At 40.8% G+C, this 14,849-nt stretch overlaps 1 protein-coding gene across 6 annotated transcripts in view; it reads left to right on the forward strand.

Annotated features, from left to right (window-relative positions):
- RALYL (RALY RNA binding protein like) overlaps positions 1–14,849 on the forward strand; it is a 257,854-nt gene that overhangs the window by 226,557 nt on the left and 16,448 nt on the right. For all 6 annotated transcript variants that reach the window (XM_081205063.1, XM_081205060.1, XM_081205061.1 and 3 more), the window contains 2 exons: positions 9,028–9,075; positions 11,888–12,051. In XM_081205063.1, the coding sequence (XP_081061189.1) occupies positions 9,028–9,075; positions 11,888–12,051 (212 nt within the window). The remainder of the gene's footprint in view (positions 1–9,027; positions 9,076–11,887; positions 12,052–14,849) is intronic.

Raw genomic sequence — 14,849 nt, forward strand, 5'->3', positions numbered from 1 at the left:
CCTATTTTCCTGCTGCCTTCTCTGAGAGTTAATTTAGCTCTGACTGGATTGTCAAGTGCTGATGACTTGTATAGATGAAGTATTAATGGTCACACTGGTGTCTTCTTCTGCGCAAGGGGAAAAAGTAGGTGTAACACTAAATGAATCAATGCTTGGCATCACACAGCTGCATGTTGGGGTTGTTGTTGTTCTATTGGATAGTGGAGGGAGGGTTCATTACCACACAGGGAGAAGAGATTTAGCCCAGGGGTCAGAAACAATTTTCAGCCAAATGGCTGTTGTGAGCAAACGTCTGGGGGCTGCATCATCATCATAGCAGTTGCTGTTGTTATACCACCCTTCATGACAAGATCTCAGGGCAGTTCAGAGAATAAAATACAAGATAAAAACACAAGTTTTAAAACAAAATGAAATAATAACCCCTTCCTTCCCACAGACACATTTAAAAGGCTGTAGATTATTAATCAGCCAAAGGACTTGTTGAAAAGGAGTGTTTTCACCTGTTACCTAAAAATATATAATGAAGTTGCCAGGCAAACCTCCCTGGGGAGAGCATTCCACAAATGGGGAGCCACTACAGAAAAGGCCCTGTTCTCGTGTTGCCACCCTCCGGATCTCACATGGAGGAGGCACACTAAGAAGGGCCTCACATGATGAACACAGAGTCTGGGATGGTTTATGCCAAAGCTGGTGTGGCTAGAGGGAGAACGGAGTGGACTCACATATGTAACTCTTTACTTTTGTACAATAGGCTCCCATACAACATGCAGAGGTTCTACACATACAAACATGCCTGCCTGCCTACATCCTTCATGCAAGCAAGAGGAATTACCATTCACGGCGGCAGTTCAGCCAGGCAAAAAGGCACTTAAGGACAGCCTGAAGCCAACACACAGAGCTTTCAACATTTTTTTAATTTTATATATACAGTGGTACCTCGGGTTAAGTACTTAATTCGTTCTGGAGGTCCGTTCTTAACCTGAAACTTTTCTTAACCTGAAGCACCACTTTAGCTAATGGGGCTTCCTGCTGCTGCCGCACCGCCAGAGCACAATTTCTGTTCTCATCCTGAAGCAAAGTTCTTAACCTGAAGCAATATTTCTCAGTTAGTGGCGTCTGTAACCTGAAGTGTATGTAACCTGAGGTACCACTGTGTGTGTGTGTGTGTGTGTGTGTGTGTGTGTATATACTGTGTCAGACCAACACAGCTACCTACCTGAATCTAGATATATGCAGGGTGTATGGTTGCATAGTTTTATCTTCTCATTGTGAGCTGAAGTCCTAATAAGATTCTGGAGCCCCCAGGCCTGCTATCAACTTTTTAAGAAACCTCCAGAGTACTTTCTAATGATGTGTTGAACATCACCATAGATTTATTCTCTAGGTAGAAGTTAAGACTTGGACCTAATGGCAAAATGCTTTCTCCTGCATTCTTGTATTTATTAAACCCTGGCTGCAGCCACACACTGAGTTACGTTTGCCTAAAGCAAAATGCACAATCAGCTGGCAAACATGACAAATCTGTTGCTTGTCTCCACTACTTCACACTGTAGTGTCAAATGCAGAGGAATTCTGGATGGAATTGTAATGAGTACCAAAACTAACTTTCCATTTCTGAAATGTCATCGGGTTCTTAGCTAAACAAAAAACATCATACTTTCAACTGGTTCCAAGGAAACTGTATACAAGAGAGCGCTGTACTTTTGTTCAGCACCCTTTCCTACCTTATCACATCCATCCCATACATTGAAATAACATGGCTCCCCCTCCCCAAAGAATCTTGGGAACTGTGGTTTGCTCATCACATAGCTGCAGTTCCGAGCACCCTTAATAAACTACAGTGCCCAAAACTCTTTAGGGGAAATAATGTGTTTTAATGTGTGGTATGGATGTGTCTGGAAGGAACTTGTAAGGCCGGAAGGGATCAAGAAATCTGTTTTCTTTCTTTCTTTCTTTCTTTCTTTCTTTCTTTCTTTCTTTCTTTCTTGGCATTTAGAACCTTCACCAAACACCAGGATGGGTTACACAAAGCCGAATACAATGTGTAATACACCTACTCTACTAAACCATGAATTAAACTTAATCAACAGCAATTGGAAACAGATTAGCACTTCAATGGGAAGGCTATTCTGATCTCATCCTCCAGTGCAAAAGGATGTGTCTTCATAGAACTGTAGAGTTGGAAGGGACCCTGAGGATCATCTAGTCCAACCCCCTGCAATTCAGGACTATCCAGCTGTCCCATATGGGGATTGAACCTGCAACCTTGGTGTTATCAGCACCACACTCCTGATCTGATATTGAAATGTATACCATGATTAGGTCAGAGTCAAACACACCTCTGAGAACCCCAGATATTGCCAAAATACCTGTAGAAGACTGCCTCCTCTGCTCTTTTGTTTATTTATATTTTCTCAAATAAAAGGAAAATCCAAAATTGATGTATTAATGATAACCAGAACTGATGCAAGGTTAATATTCCTTGTGGCACTTGCCACCACACCTGAATTTCATGTAAGCTCAGCCGAATCAGACTGCACTGGCAAAGTCACCTTTCATCATCCCTTAAGGCTAAGTTTTTCCTTCTTTGCCTTTCCGGCAGTGCCATTTAGTAAGTAACGTGTAAAGCTTTGTTTCATTGCAAAATCTACTCTTTATATAAAACAAAAAAGCCATTACCAAGTTGATGGAGTTCAGAATACCCTTTGGTTGCACATAGGTTTCAGTGAAGGACGTGTTTCATGTTCTACGTTATACTTTACCAGCTATAAACCTGTCTTAGTGTGCAGAGCATTCATAGAAAACAACAGATCTCTAAGGTCACTGTTGATGAGTAAAGATAATGATCTCTTACAGGGAGAAAACGGGGGGGGGGGGGGAATGGAGGTCAAAAGGGCAAGCATATCACAAGTGAGAAGAAGAGGTTAACATTTTCAAGTCTTTCATGCCGTGCAGGGGAGATGGAGTAGGTTGCTGTAGGCTGTTCTGAGAAATTGTGATGGTTCGATTCAAAAAGACTATAAAAAAGCAATGGTGTGTCCACTGGCATTGCCTTGAGTAGTTGTAGAGACTTAAATGCTTTAAGTTAGTTTGTACCTAAGTATAATAGAAGCACATATACTTTTGATTGCCTTGTTATTACCTACAAAGAAGGGGAGGTGAATATATCATTCATGGTCTAGTAACCTCTAGACGAGATGATCACACTACCGTAAAGTACAGTATATGGGATTGTTGTTACAAAGTGGCCTCTCAACTGTTAGGATTAAAGCAGCAACACTTACAGTAAGTCATCTGAATCTCTGGAGGGGCAACAGACAGAAACGTAACCTATTCTACCTGAAATATCATACAGTGGTACCTCGGGTTACATAAGCTTCAGGTTACAGACTCCACTAACCCAGAAATAGTACCTTGGGTTAAGAACTTTGCTTCAGGATGAGAACAGAAATTGTGCTCCGGCGGCAGCAGGAGGCCCCATTAGCTAAAGTGGTGCTTCAGGTTAAGAACAGTTTCAGGTTAAGAACGGACCTCCAGAACAAATTAAGTACGTGACCAGAGGTACCACTGTATTTCCCTATGTGAACCTACTAGGCCTCAGGTGAGACCATCTCTTGGTCCCACCAATATCAGAAGCACAGCTGGCAGTGACACAAGAGAGAGCTTTCCCTGTGGCTGCTCCCATTTTGTGGAATTCCCTCCCAAGAGAGATTAGATGGGCTCCCTCTTTGTTATCTTTCTGCTTGCGTGCTAAGACCTTCCTATTCAAATAGGCCTTTGGAAACTAAGGTGCAGATGATGCTGATCACTGGGCTGCTGTCAAATTTAGATTTTAATTGCTGCTTCTAAATATGTTGCAATTTTAATTATTGCTTTTAACTAGTTTGTTTTTATTATTCCGCATTTTATAATTGATGTTTTTAAATGTAATAAACTGCCCTCAATCCAAACTTGGGAGAAAGGCGAGAGATAAACATAAATATATTAAATAAATATTCTTCCTTTGCTGATTCCTTCTTGAGTAACTTCCTGTAGGTGGTTTTTTCTCTCAGCCTTTACTTCCTTCCTGCTTCTTCTCCAAGTCAATTAGCATTGGATCTTCATTTTTGTTAACCTCTTGAACTCATGGCTCCATAATAGCCACATGTAAGCTTGTACTCAGATTGGCTTAGTTTGCAAAGAATATAAACTTTATTCTCACAAGCAGCAGTCTTACCAGACCATTTATTTCTGTAATCCCCTGCTATATAGTCTCCAGTACCACAAAGGGAACTCTACCACCTTTCAAGGCAGTCTGTTTCTTGCTTTAACTAACTACTGAAAAGGAAAAATCCTTCCCCTCTTTAGAAATTTTGCTTTCCCACTTTTCTGCACTCTGACACCATCATTTTGTAATTGATGGTTGTTTAACATACTGTGCTTTTCCACTACATTCCATTCAGTAGTCCCCAGGCTACTATTTCTCATGGAATTCTGTTTTAGTCCTCAAAAAGTGATTATTCTTTCAGGTCCGCTGCTGGAGCCATAATTTTAATTTATCAAGGTGCCATACATGAAATGCAGCAGAAACATTTCATGGCTTAAGCTCATCACTTATTCCTATATCTGTCAATGAAAGTCTTCTGTATCTGTCATACCAAACTGCACTACAGCAACATGTAGCACGTAACGAATAAATCATATAATCAATCCTACATTTATACAGTTTGACAAGAGTGCTTCCTTGAATACACGTTGGATGTGGCACAGACTCTGAGGCAAGCAAATGACAGGGCCTAAACATAGAAGCCATTGACAGAGATGTGGGGTCATTTCAAGGAATATGGAGGAGGTGGGCATTCCACAATATACTCCACCCATAATTTTGTGTGTTCTTTCTGATATATTGTGCAGTTGAACAAAAGGTCTCCAAGACCCATTTCCTAGGCCTTAGAGGACAAGACTTGATCTAAAGGTCTTAAATTCCAAGAAGATAGATTTTGACTGAACATTAGAAGAATGTTTTGAGGGTAAGAGTAGTTTGACAATGGAACCCTAGAAGGGTGTTGAGCTGTCCATTGCTGGAGATCTTCAGGAGCCTATGACTTTGCAACAGGTCATCTAAATACAATGAAACAGGAAGCTTGGTAGCTAAAGCATGGATGGCATAAGACTTGGGTCCAGACCTGGCCAAAGTGGGTGAGGCCACACCATCGTACCTACCACATGGCCATAGCTGCAGTGGAAAAAGCTTACTTTTCTGCCACTACTGCATCTGCAAGTAGCCATCTAGCAGAACTTTTCTGAGTGGTGAATGGGCTTTTTTTAGCTGGCCAGGAGAATGGTGCTCTGACATTCTCAGAGGCCAGCTGTAACAACTTTGCAAGATGCTTTAGGGATAAATTCACTCAGATTCCGACAGAGTCGGACACCACAGTGATAGCAATTCCCGTGGAGGTGCTAGAGTACTGTCTGTTCCATCTATACGGAATCAGTTTAGATTATTGCAGCCTAAGGATGTGGACAAGCTGCTTGAAGAACTGCAGCTGATCTCTATGGCATCCCCTACGTTGTGAAATGCACCTGAAACAGGTTCTGAAACCTAGTGTACATAGTGGCAGCTCATTAGGCTAGATCCCTGAAATTCCTGCATGGAGCTCAGTAATCCTTCTATGGTCCATGTGAGTAAAGTCCATCTTACCATAGATAGATGTTTTCTCACTTGAATAAGGATTGTCCCTCCTTAATATAGAAGCATAAAACACTTTAATATTAAAATCTGGGCTAATTGCAGCTCTTCATCATGTAACAAAGCTATAATGTTAGTAACACTGTGCATATCTGCAAATAAATTAATAGCCTCCGTGTCTCTGATCCTCAGAGAGTCCTTTATGTGTGTGCTTAATCACACACAACGACTAAAGGATAAGAGACAAATAGGGAGGCTGTAGTTTAGAGATGATAATTATTGTAGTTTATTACCTGGTAACTTTCATTTATTGAAAAGGAGACCAAAAGCATTCCTTTAAAAAGCCCATTAAGGCATTAATGAAGAGTGTAGGAAACAGCTTTTATTGCTCCCAAAATGGTTGGACAGTGCTCAATAGTAAACAAAGCAGCTCTTTCCAAAAGATACAGCTCTGCAGTTTCCACACAGAGGTCAGCTTTATTTCCATATTGGCAAAAGGGCGAAATCCTGTTCTCCTGGCCTGGCCGCCAAATACAACAGAATAAGAGTGTGGCTATACATGGCACTCCCCATATGAAAAAGAGCTAAATGGAAGGGCCTTTCAAGACAGGTATTTGGTAACAGTATTGTAGCTGTTTTTGCTATACAGTATTTTTCTGCATGCTTCGATGTAACACCATTCCTTTCCTCTTCCAAGGCATTGCAGGCATCAGAACACATATCAGACGCTAACTGCTTGGATACTTTCTTCAGTCCTTGTTTATGCTCATTTCATCTCTTCTTGGGTGAATGAATGAATGGAATGAATGAATAAATGAAATCTTTATTGCTAAAAGCTATAAGCCGTCACAATTGGTCACAATGCGTAAAATACAAATAATTAATTTAAAACTGAACAGCAACAACAGCAAAGCAAACATACAGAAATGCAAAAATCACACTCCACTTCTCACACTCCCCCTTATGATACTTGTCTTGGTGGCTAATTGTCCCCAAGAGTTTGAGAAGAGAGAAATAAGAGGACAGTTGAGTTGCTAGAGGAAGATAACCAAGGCTGGAGAAAAAACAACAGATTTTCGTGACACCTTAAAGATAAAAAGATAAACATAACGTTTATGCACCAAGCAAAAATGGAAGCAAGAGCTCCACGCTCCTCACAGCCTTGTTAAAGGGGCACAGAGGAGATGGAGTGTGCAAACTTGAAGCTGTCTGCAGCTCATTTGCCTCATATGAAACTCTCGTTTCACATGGCGACTGAATGAGATCATTGGATCCGTATCACAGTAATTAGGCTGCAAAACATAATTCTTTTCATCTTTGCTGCTTTTCTTCTTATATTTTAGTCATAATACTTCCTCCATTTCTCCACACTTAGCTTCATTTCACTTTAAACACCTTTTTCATTTTAAAGGGGCCTTCCTACGTCTTTCAACATTCAGTCGCTTAAACTAAAACAAGATTGCCTACAATTATAACTCATTTTCGTGGCATTTGTCTTGCATCTCCTTTCAGAAAAGCTTAGGTCTATGATCATGCTTTCTGGATGATATTATGCTTTTGGGATTCGTTGGGTATACTATGAACAGTTCTGGTCGCCACACCTCAAAGAGGATATTGTTGAGCTGGAAAATGTGCAGATTAATAAAACGATCAGGGGGCCTGAGCAACTCCCCTATGGAGGGAGGTTACAACATTTTTAGTTTAGAAAAAAATGAGTAAGGGTCGGGGGACATGATAAAGGTATGTAAAATAATACATGGTGTGGGGGGGAAATGGATAGGGGAAAGTTTTGCTCCTCTCACATAATACTAGAAGCTGATTGGTGGGAGATTTGAGGAGAGACAAAAAGAAATACTTATTCACACAACACATATTTAAACTATGGAATTCTTTAGCATGTTATGTAGTAATGGCCACCTTCCTGGGTGGCATTAAAAAGGAATTAGACAAATTCATATACAATAAGACTGTCAATGGCTGCTAGTCATGATGTCCAGCATCAGAGGCTGTGTACTTCTGAGTTGTTTAGGAACAAGAGTGGGGGAGTATTGTTGCACTCAGATCCTGCTTCCAGCACTGTGGTAAACAGGATGCTGGACTAACTAGGATGAAAACCTTTTCATCCTATGGCTCACTAACCAAAGATGGATTAGTGAGAGGCCACAAAAATTAAGCACTTGCCTTCTTCAATTGCCTTATAAATTACGACTATTATTACTATCATTATCATTCTCCAGAGCTGTTATGCTATGTAGGTATAAAGTGGCCAAAATTAGAACTGAGTTAAGTGAGTATCCTGTTTAATTGTCATAGAACCGTTTTAAATTGAATATGTGCATATGTTGTACATTACTCCTGAAAGCACTGAAAAGCGGTAGGTGTGATCCATCTGTACAGTAATTATAGAGGGACAGAAAAATACCTTGGGATCTGGAGGCCACATTTCTGTGTGGAAGTGTGTAATGTGCATGCAAATTGTAACCACCACACATGCTTCCAGTGATAGTCAAATGATAGCTTTTGAGTTTTGCAGAATTCCTATCCCAGAGATTCTTCAAGTTTTCCATTCCACCTGGAGTGGGGCAAGGTACAGTGTGATCAAAGCAGAGCTTGATCACCACAGAGCTTTGGCACTTCCTTATCATCTCAGTCTGCCACTTGATTTTACTTAATGTGTAGATTAGTTTGATATTTGATAATAACCTGATATAATGAGACTGAAAATAAAATTCAGTAGCATAAGGCAGACTTGATTCATATCAAGCAAGCAAAGGGTGCTGCTGTAACTATAGCAGAACAGTCTTGCTAAGTGTCATCAGAGCTATTCTTATTTATAGAACTGGGATGTCTCCTGGATTTCTTTGTACGTGTTGTGCATTCTTATGATTAATTACATTTTCATTCTGTTGCTCCTCCAAGGAACTCAGAGTGCTGTACGTGATTTTATTCTCACCAGCAATCCTACATGATACATTAGGCAAGAGGAAGGTCATTGGCCCAAGGTCACCCGCTGAGCTCCGTGGCTGAGTGAGGATTTGAACCCAGCACTTTAAATACTAGACCACATTGGCAATTAGATAATAACAACAGGATTTTTTGTGGTGTTTTTTTTAATCAAATCTAAACCAGTGTTTCCTTTTCACCTTGCAATCCTTGCATTTTTAGTGAGATTGTGACTAGTTCAAAGACTCAAATTTCAATATTTCCAAACAATAGTCAATAAAAATAACAGTGATGAAGCAGTCTCCAGAGATGCAGACCCAAATTAGCACTGTAATTTCAAAATGTTACATAATGCTATTTATCAGATAATTCAGTCATGTCACCTCACATGAATTCATTTGTGTTCTTTTCTTCAGTGGCTATGTCTTTGATTATGACTACTACAGGGATGATTTCTACAATCGGTATGTGCACTCTTATTACTGTCTTTGGTTACATATATTATGCTCCTTATTTGACATATTTTCCCATAACCAGATCGGAAAACCTTTGCATTTGTTTCCTCATAGGACTCAGCTTGTTTTTATTGCTTGTTTGCATTTCTGGTTTATATTCAGATTACATCATATCAGGATGATAGCTCCATTTTGGGGGTGCTCTGTGCACCATGACAGGCTTTAGTTTCTGGAATAATCCTGCTCAGGAATCAGAGCTTTGACTGAAGGTACTATTCTGCACATCTCTGGTGCCTTTATGTCACTGTGGAGGGAGAGTAGTGGGCCACGGATTAGCATGAAAGGCAACATTTCCAACAGGATGAGAAGGGAAGGGAGCTGTTGACCAATGGGGCAGATCAGAGGGACTCCAGCTTGCTTTTTGTATAATGGGCTGTGCCTCAGCTGCAGCAGCTAAGACACATTGCTGCTGTTGAAGATGATCCACAGGAACAGGCTGCCCACACTGAGAACAGTCTAAGATGGCATTTATTGATATATTTTCATGTGGCTGTGTTGACGTCCTCACTCCATGCAAAACCTTTTGTGAGACTCAGGTTATATGGACTATTAAGGTATGTTCAAGATGCAGGTCTCGAAGTATTTCTCTGCAGCATGACTTAGTTTAGAATCCAGATTGGAAATATATCTGAAATGCAGCAGCTCGCTTTGGTGCTGCTCTGGCTTAACGTCTTCCACAAGTGTCCGTGCTGTCTGCCATCAAGTCACCCATTAATCTATAGCACGCTGTTGCAATACGAAACCAAGTGGGAAATCTGGAAAACGAAGCCAAGAGCCACATATTTCACAAAGAATAATATAGCCTACTGGGGGACAGGAGAATGTCCAGCAAACTGGTCAAGAACTTATTACCATCCAGGGTAGAATTTAGAGGCCTTTTTCAGATTGGTACTTACGATAACAACGTAAGCAGCCCTTTCACCTCTTCAAACTCTCCTCCATTGCAGTATATTCAGGAGCCAAATGTTCAAGGCGCTTCATGACACAATAGCAGATTAATGAGAAATTGGGGCAACCCTCCTTCCTACATCCTTCTGGATCCAGTGTGGTGTAGTGGTTAAGAGCAGTGGACTCATAATCTGGTGAACCGGGTTCGCTTCCCCACTCCTCCACATGCAGCTGCTGGGTGACCTTGAACTAGTCACACTTCTCTGAAGTCTCTCAGCCTCACTCACCTCACAGAGTGTTTGTTGTGGGGGAGGAAGGGAAAGGAGATTGTTAGCCGCTTTGAGACTCCTTAGGGTAGTAATAAAGTGGGATATCAAATCCAAACTCTTCTTCTTCTTTATCCTTGAAATACATGTCTTGCTTCCTGTTTACTTAAAGCTGCAGTTGTATTAACTATACTCCAGCTAAGCAATTTTTGTTCAAATGACCATATACACATTCATTCCAACCCTGTTTTTCTCAGAAGCAAGTTCCTCCAAGTTCAGTGGGATTCTTTCCTAAATAAGTGTGTATAGGATTGCAACCTATAGAGGATATTGAAATCAGTTTTAGCTAAAATTGCTCTGTGATTTGAGAGTACCTCAGTTGAAGCTGACAATACTCTTATCAGTTTTTTTATCTTCCACTAATAAAGCACCAGGGGTGCCAAGTTGAATAAAATAGTGTGGGGGCCCAGGTAAGCCCCACCCCACATAATTGATTGCATGATGCAGTGCATACACACATATCATTTTTTATGGGAATGCTCATCAACTGGGTGGGGGGAGGCTCCCTCAAATATTTTATTGACTTCTATGTGAAGTGCTATGTCATTTCTAGGTATAAGCAAATTTCAGTGTTTTTCTCCTATCGAAAGCACCTCAGATGGACTTGCCTGTAGGGATGGGGGAGAAACTCAATTCAGTTCACATTTAAAAGTGAATCTACCTAGAATTCACTTTCTGAAACAAATACACAAACCAAAGCACAACGGCCCTTCAAAATTATTAATTTCAGTATTCATGCTATTGGAGATGGGTGAATACGTCAGTTTTAGTTCCTTCTATTTTCTCATTGTTCCAATCTGAAATTGTCTTCTCTACATTTCCATATCAGTTTGTGATTTATTTTTCTTTAAAGAGGTGCTCTCAAAAATTAATCAGCATTTAAATTCAAATGTTTCATAATATACACATGCAATATTGCATGTAATTTTGCATGTTATTTTCCCCAGATATAATGCATTTTTGATGCTATTTTCAATAATAAAGGCTTTTAAATGCACTCTTTACCATAGTGTATGCATTCTTTTACACATCACTTGACTGGAAAAGTGATTTGCTAAATTTGGAGAAGTGCTAATTTCTTTGATGAGATGTTTCAGTTTAGTCACATTTCATTTCACTGATATTCACCATCTTAAATTTCAGCATGAGAGTTACTATGAAGGCAGCAAATTACAAAGTTGAAACTTTGAATTTAGAGCTAGGCTGTCAGCAGAGCTACAGTGTGTGTGTTTATTTTTTTAAAATCTCATATTATTACTTGGGTGAAATGAAATTATGAGGTGCATGTTTTTCATACTCCTAGTTAAGACAAACTAATAATGGTATCCTTCTCTGAAATTACAGCTACTTACTTGGTCATGTCTGAGATACAAATATGCTTCTTAAAAGTACAAAGGTCCTTGAAATCTAATTTTAACTGTGATGCAAGTCATTGATATTTCAGAGAGCAATTTTCCATTAGAAAGTAGGGAAATTTAGTCTGCATGATCTCTCTGCCATCACACCATAACCAAGTGCTATGAAGCTTCTTTTTACATTCCCTTAAGGTTGTTCGATTACCACAGCCGAGTCCCTGCACCGCCTCGTGCTGTAATTCCATTAAAACGCCCCCGTGTAACCGTCACAGCAACTCGTAGAGGAAAAGGGGTATTTTCCATGAAAGGGGGTTCAAGATCTACATCAAGTGGAACTTCGTCATCGGGGTCAAAATGTGAGTTCTATAATGCACCGTCGAGGTTGCCTGTATGAATATTATGCTTAATGCAATATATGTGGAATTCTAAGGTCATGCCATTGCTAAAGCTTTAAACATTTGGTTATCATGCTGAGAGTGAAAAGTTGTTTTCATTGTAATGGTTTAGTGAGAAGCAATGCATTCACTTAATGCAGACTATCGCTGTTGCTGTTTTTTAAAAAAGAGATCAAAGCTCATTGCATGATAACCAACTCAGGCATAGGCAAACTCGGCCCTCCAGATGTTTTGAGACTACAACTCCCATCATCCCTAGCTAACAGGACCAGTGGTCAGGGATGATGGGAGTTGTAGTCCCAAAACATCTGGCGGACCAAGTTTGCCTATGACTGAACGAAGTCATATTCGGTGTAGACTCATTGATTTCAGTGAGTCTACTCTAACATTGGTTATCACCCTTTGGCAAAGTCGGATTTGCTGTTCCATAGTGGCAGGAGCCATGCCGTGGACTCATTGATTTCAGTGGGTCTACTTCACACAGTGGCGAAGCACAAATACCCTCCATGTCATGATAGCTGTCCACAGTAACTGCCTGGGACAGCAGGTCTCCGTTATAATAGCCAGGATGTGTGCTGTTTACATCTCTAAACAGTGGGATCTTGAACTGCATCTGGCACCCCAAAGGACTGCAAGGCAACCATCCAAGAACAGAAAGCTGTTGTTGTACTGCTGAAGCATTATAAACAGTCTATGAAGTGCAAAGCACTGCTGAAAGCCTGTATAAGTTATTCCCTTGGGGTGCCCCACAGCTTTCCACAGCACAGTGTGTCCTTTCTGGAGTTCCTGTCTTGTGTTTGAAGGATGTAAGAACCTCTTCACAAATGAAGAAGCTGCAGACTGGTTGAGGCAGACATAATTCCCCTGTCTTGACAAAGCCTTCAATCAGCTGTGCTGGTTTCTCCCCTGCTGTGTCAGTGACTGAAAACTGGTAGCACATCCCTGACAGGTTCTTCCCAGGGCATTAATTCTCTCGCATACTAGTAGGGCAATGAATGTTGTTAATGTTGACATTAAAAAAAAACCTCTTTGACACTGAATGTACATTTTCACTAACGTGGTTTTATATTTGTATGCGAGGGTGGCTAGTCAAAAGGCGAAACCTTATTTAAGCCTCGTGTGTGTGCATGTCCTGAGGCTGAAGACTGATTCATAAATTAAGACCCCGTTCATAAATTGCATAGTCAGTTGCTCCTTTCCTTTCCCACTGTACAATGGAAAGTGTGCCTGGGCAGATTCCACCCACCCCCCACCCCCGCAGTGGGATCTTTGATCTTTAGAATCATTAGAGGCTCACAGATCTCACAGTGGGTAACTTTTCTAAGTCCAACAGTTCCCTGCTGGATCAAGCCCATAGCTCATGTAGCCCAGCATCTGTTCTCACAGTTGCCAACCTGATGCCCACAGGCAGGACCCAGGGACAAGGGCACTCTCCGCTCCTGAAGTTTTCAGCAAGTGGTATTCAAAAACCCTGTGCCAGGCCTGCTTTGTTTTTATACACAAGAGGAGCAAGATTGCATTCTAGGTCCTATATGGATTTTTGTGCAGCTGCAAAAGTTTTGGAGGGTGGTCTGTTTCTAAAAGTAGCAAATTGTCCACTAGAAGTAGAGTGAGGACCTCAATGTTGTTAACAAGCTTGAGGGGTTTGCATATTGTTTTGACTCTGGTTAATTTCTGACCTTTTTTTAAAAAAAAATCCAGTAAAAATATAAATCTCATGTAGCATACTTTTTGTTAAAAAATCAGCCAAGTGACAACTTATTTGTCATTTTTCATCAAAAGCAACAGCAGATGAATGCTGCTATATTGATGTTCCATGGCACACTTTGCTTTCTGCAAGTAAAATTGAAGCAGATGCTCCTATATTTATGTGAAATTGCAAAGGAGGAAAATATTAAACAGTTTTCTCATTATTTTGTTTATGGATCTGGAGGAACTATCTGGGAGCAAAGTGTTTTGGGGGTTTTTTTCATAAATCAGTTGTGACTTCATGACTGTTAGCCAGTTTTTACATGATGGTGTGAGACAAACAATTTGATATGGTATTAGATCAATGAAATATATAGCATGTCTACCAAAAGAAGCCTGGGGAGTCAGACAATTTTGTAGTTATGATAAATGGGAACAGTTTTCTTGAATGTTTTCACATCAGAAAGCAACCCACCCCCCCTCATTCCAGTGAATCTTCAGGCATTGCATCAAAAGTGGAAGATAGTTTGCCCTCATTCTGAATGACTTTACCTTCAGAAATGTCACCACAAACCCGAATATCTTTGGCTGTATAGTGGCGTGCATGAGATAGCACACGTGACTATTCACAGAAAGAACGAGACCAAATGACTAGTGAATAGACCTTGTTCAACGAATGCAACTACCACAGTGCAACTTTCTTCTCTAATCTAGGCTGAATGAAATAAGCCACGGGTCAGCAAACTTTTTCAGTAGGGGGCCGGTCCACTGTCCCTCAGACCTTGTGGAGGGCCAGACTATATTTTGAGGGGGGGGGATGAATGAATTCCTATGCCCCACAAATAACCCAGAGATGCATTTTAAATAAAAGGACACATTCTACTCATGTAAAAACACAGATTCCTGGACTGTCCGCGGGCCGGATTGAGAAGGCAATTGGGCCAGATCCGGCCCCCAGGCCTTAGTGTGCCTACCCATGAAATAAGCCATGTAGATTTTGTACCAGGGGTGGCCTGAGATGTTTCAGCAACGGGGGCACAAACTCCTTAAGGATACTACCCCACCAGGCG

This window comes from Podarcis bocagei (genome assembly GCF_964188305.1).
Source record: "Podarcis bocagei genome assembly, chromosome: 8".
Lineage (NCBI taxonomy): Eukaryota > Metazoa > Chordata > Lepidosauria > Squamata > Lacertidae > Podarcis > Podarcis bocagei.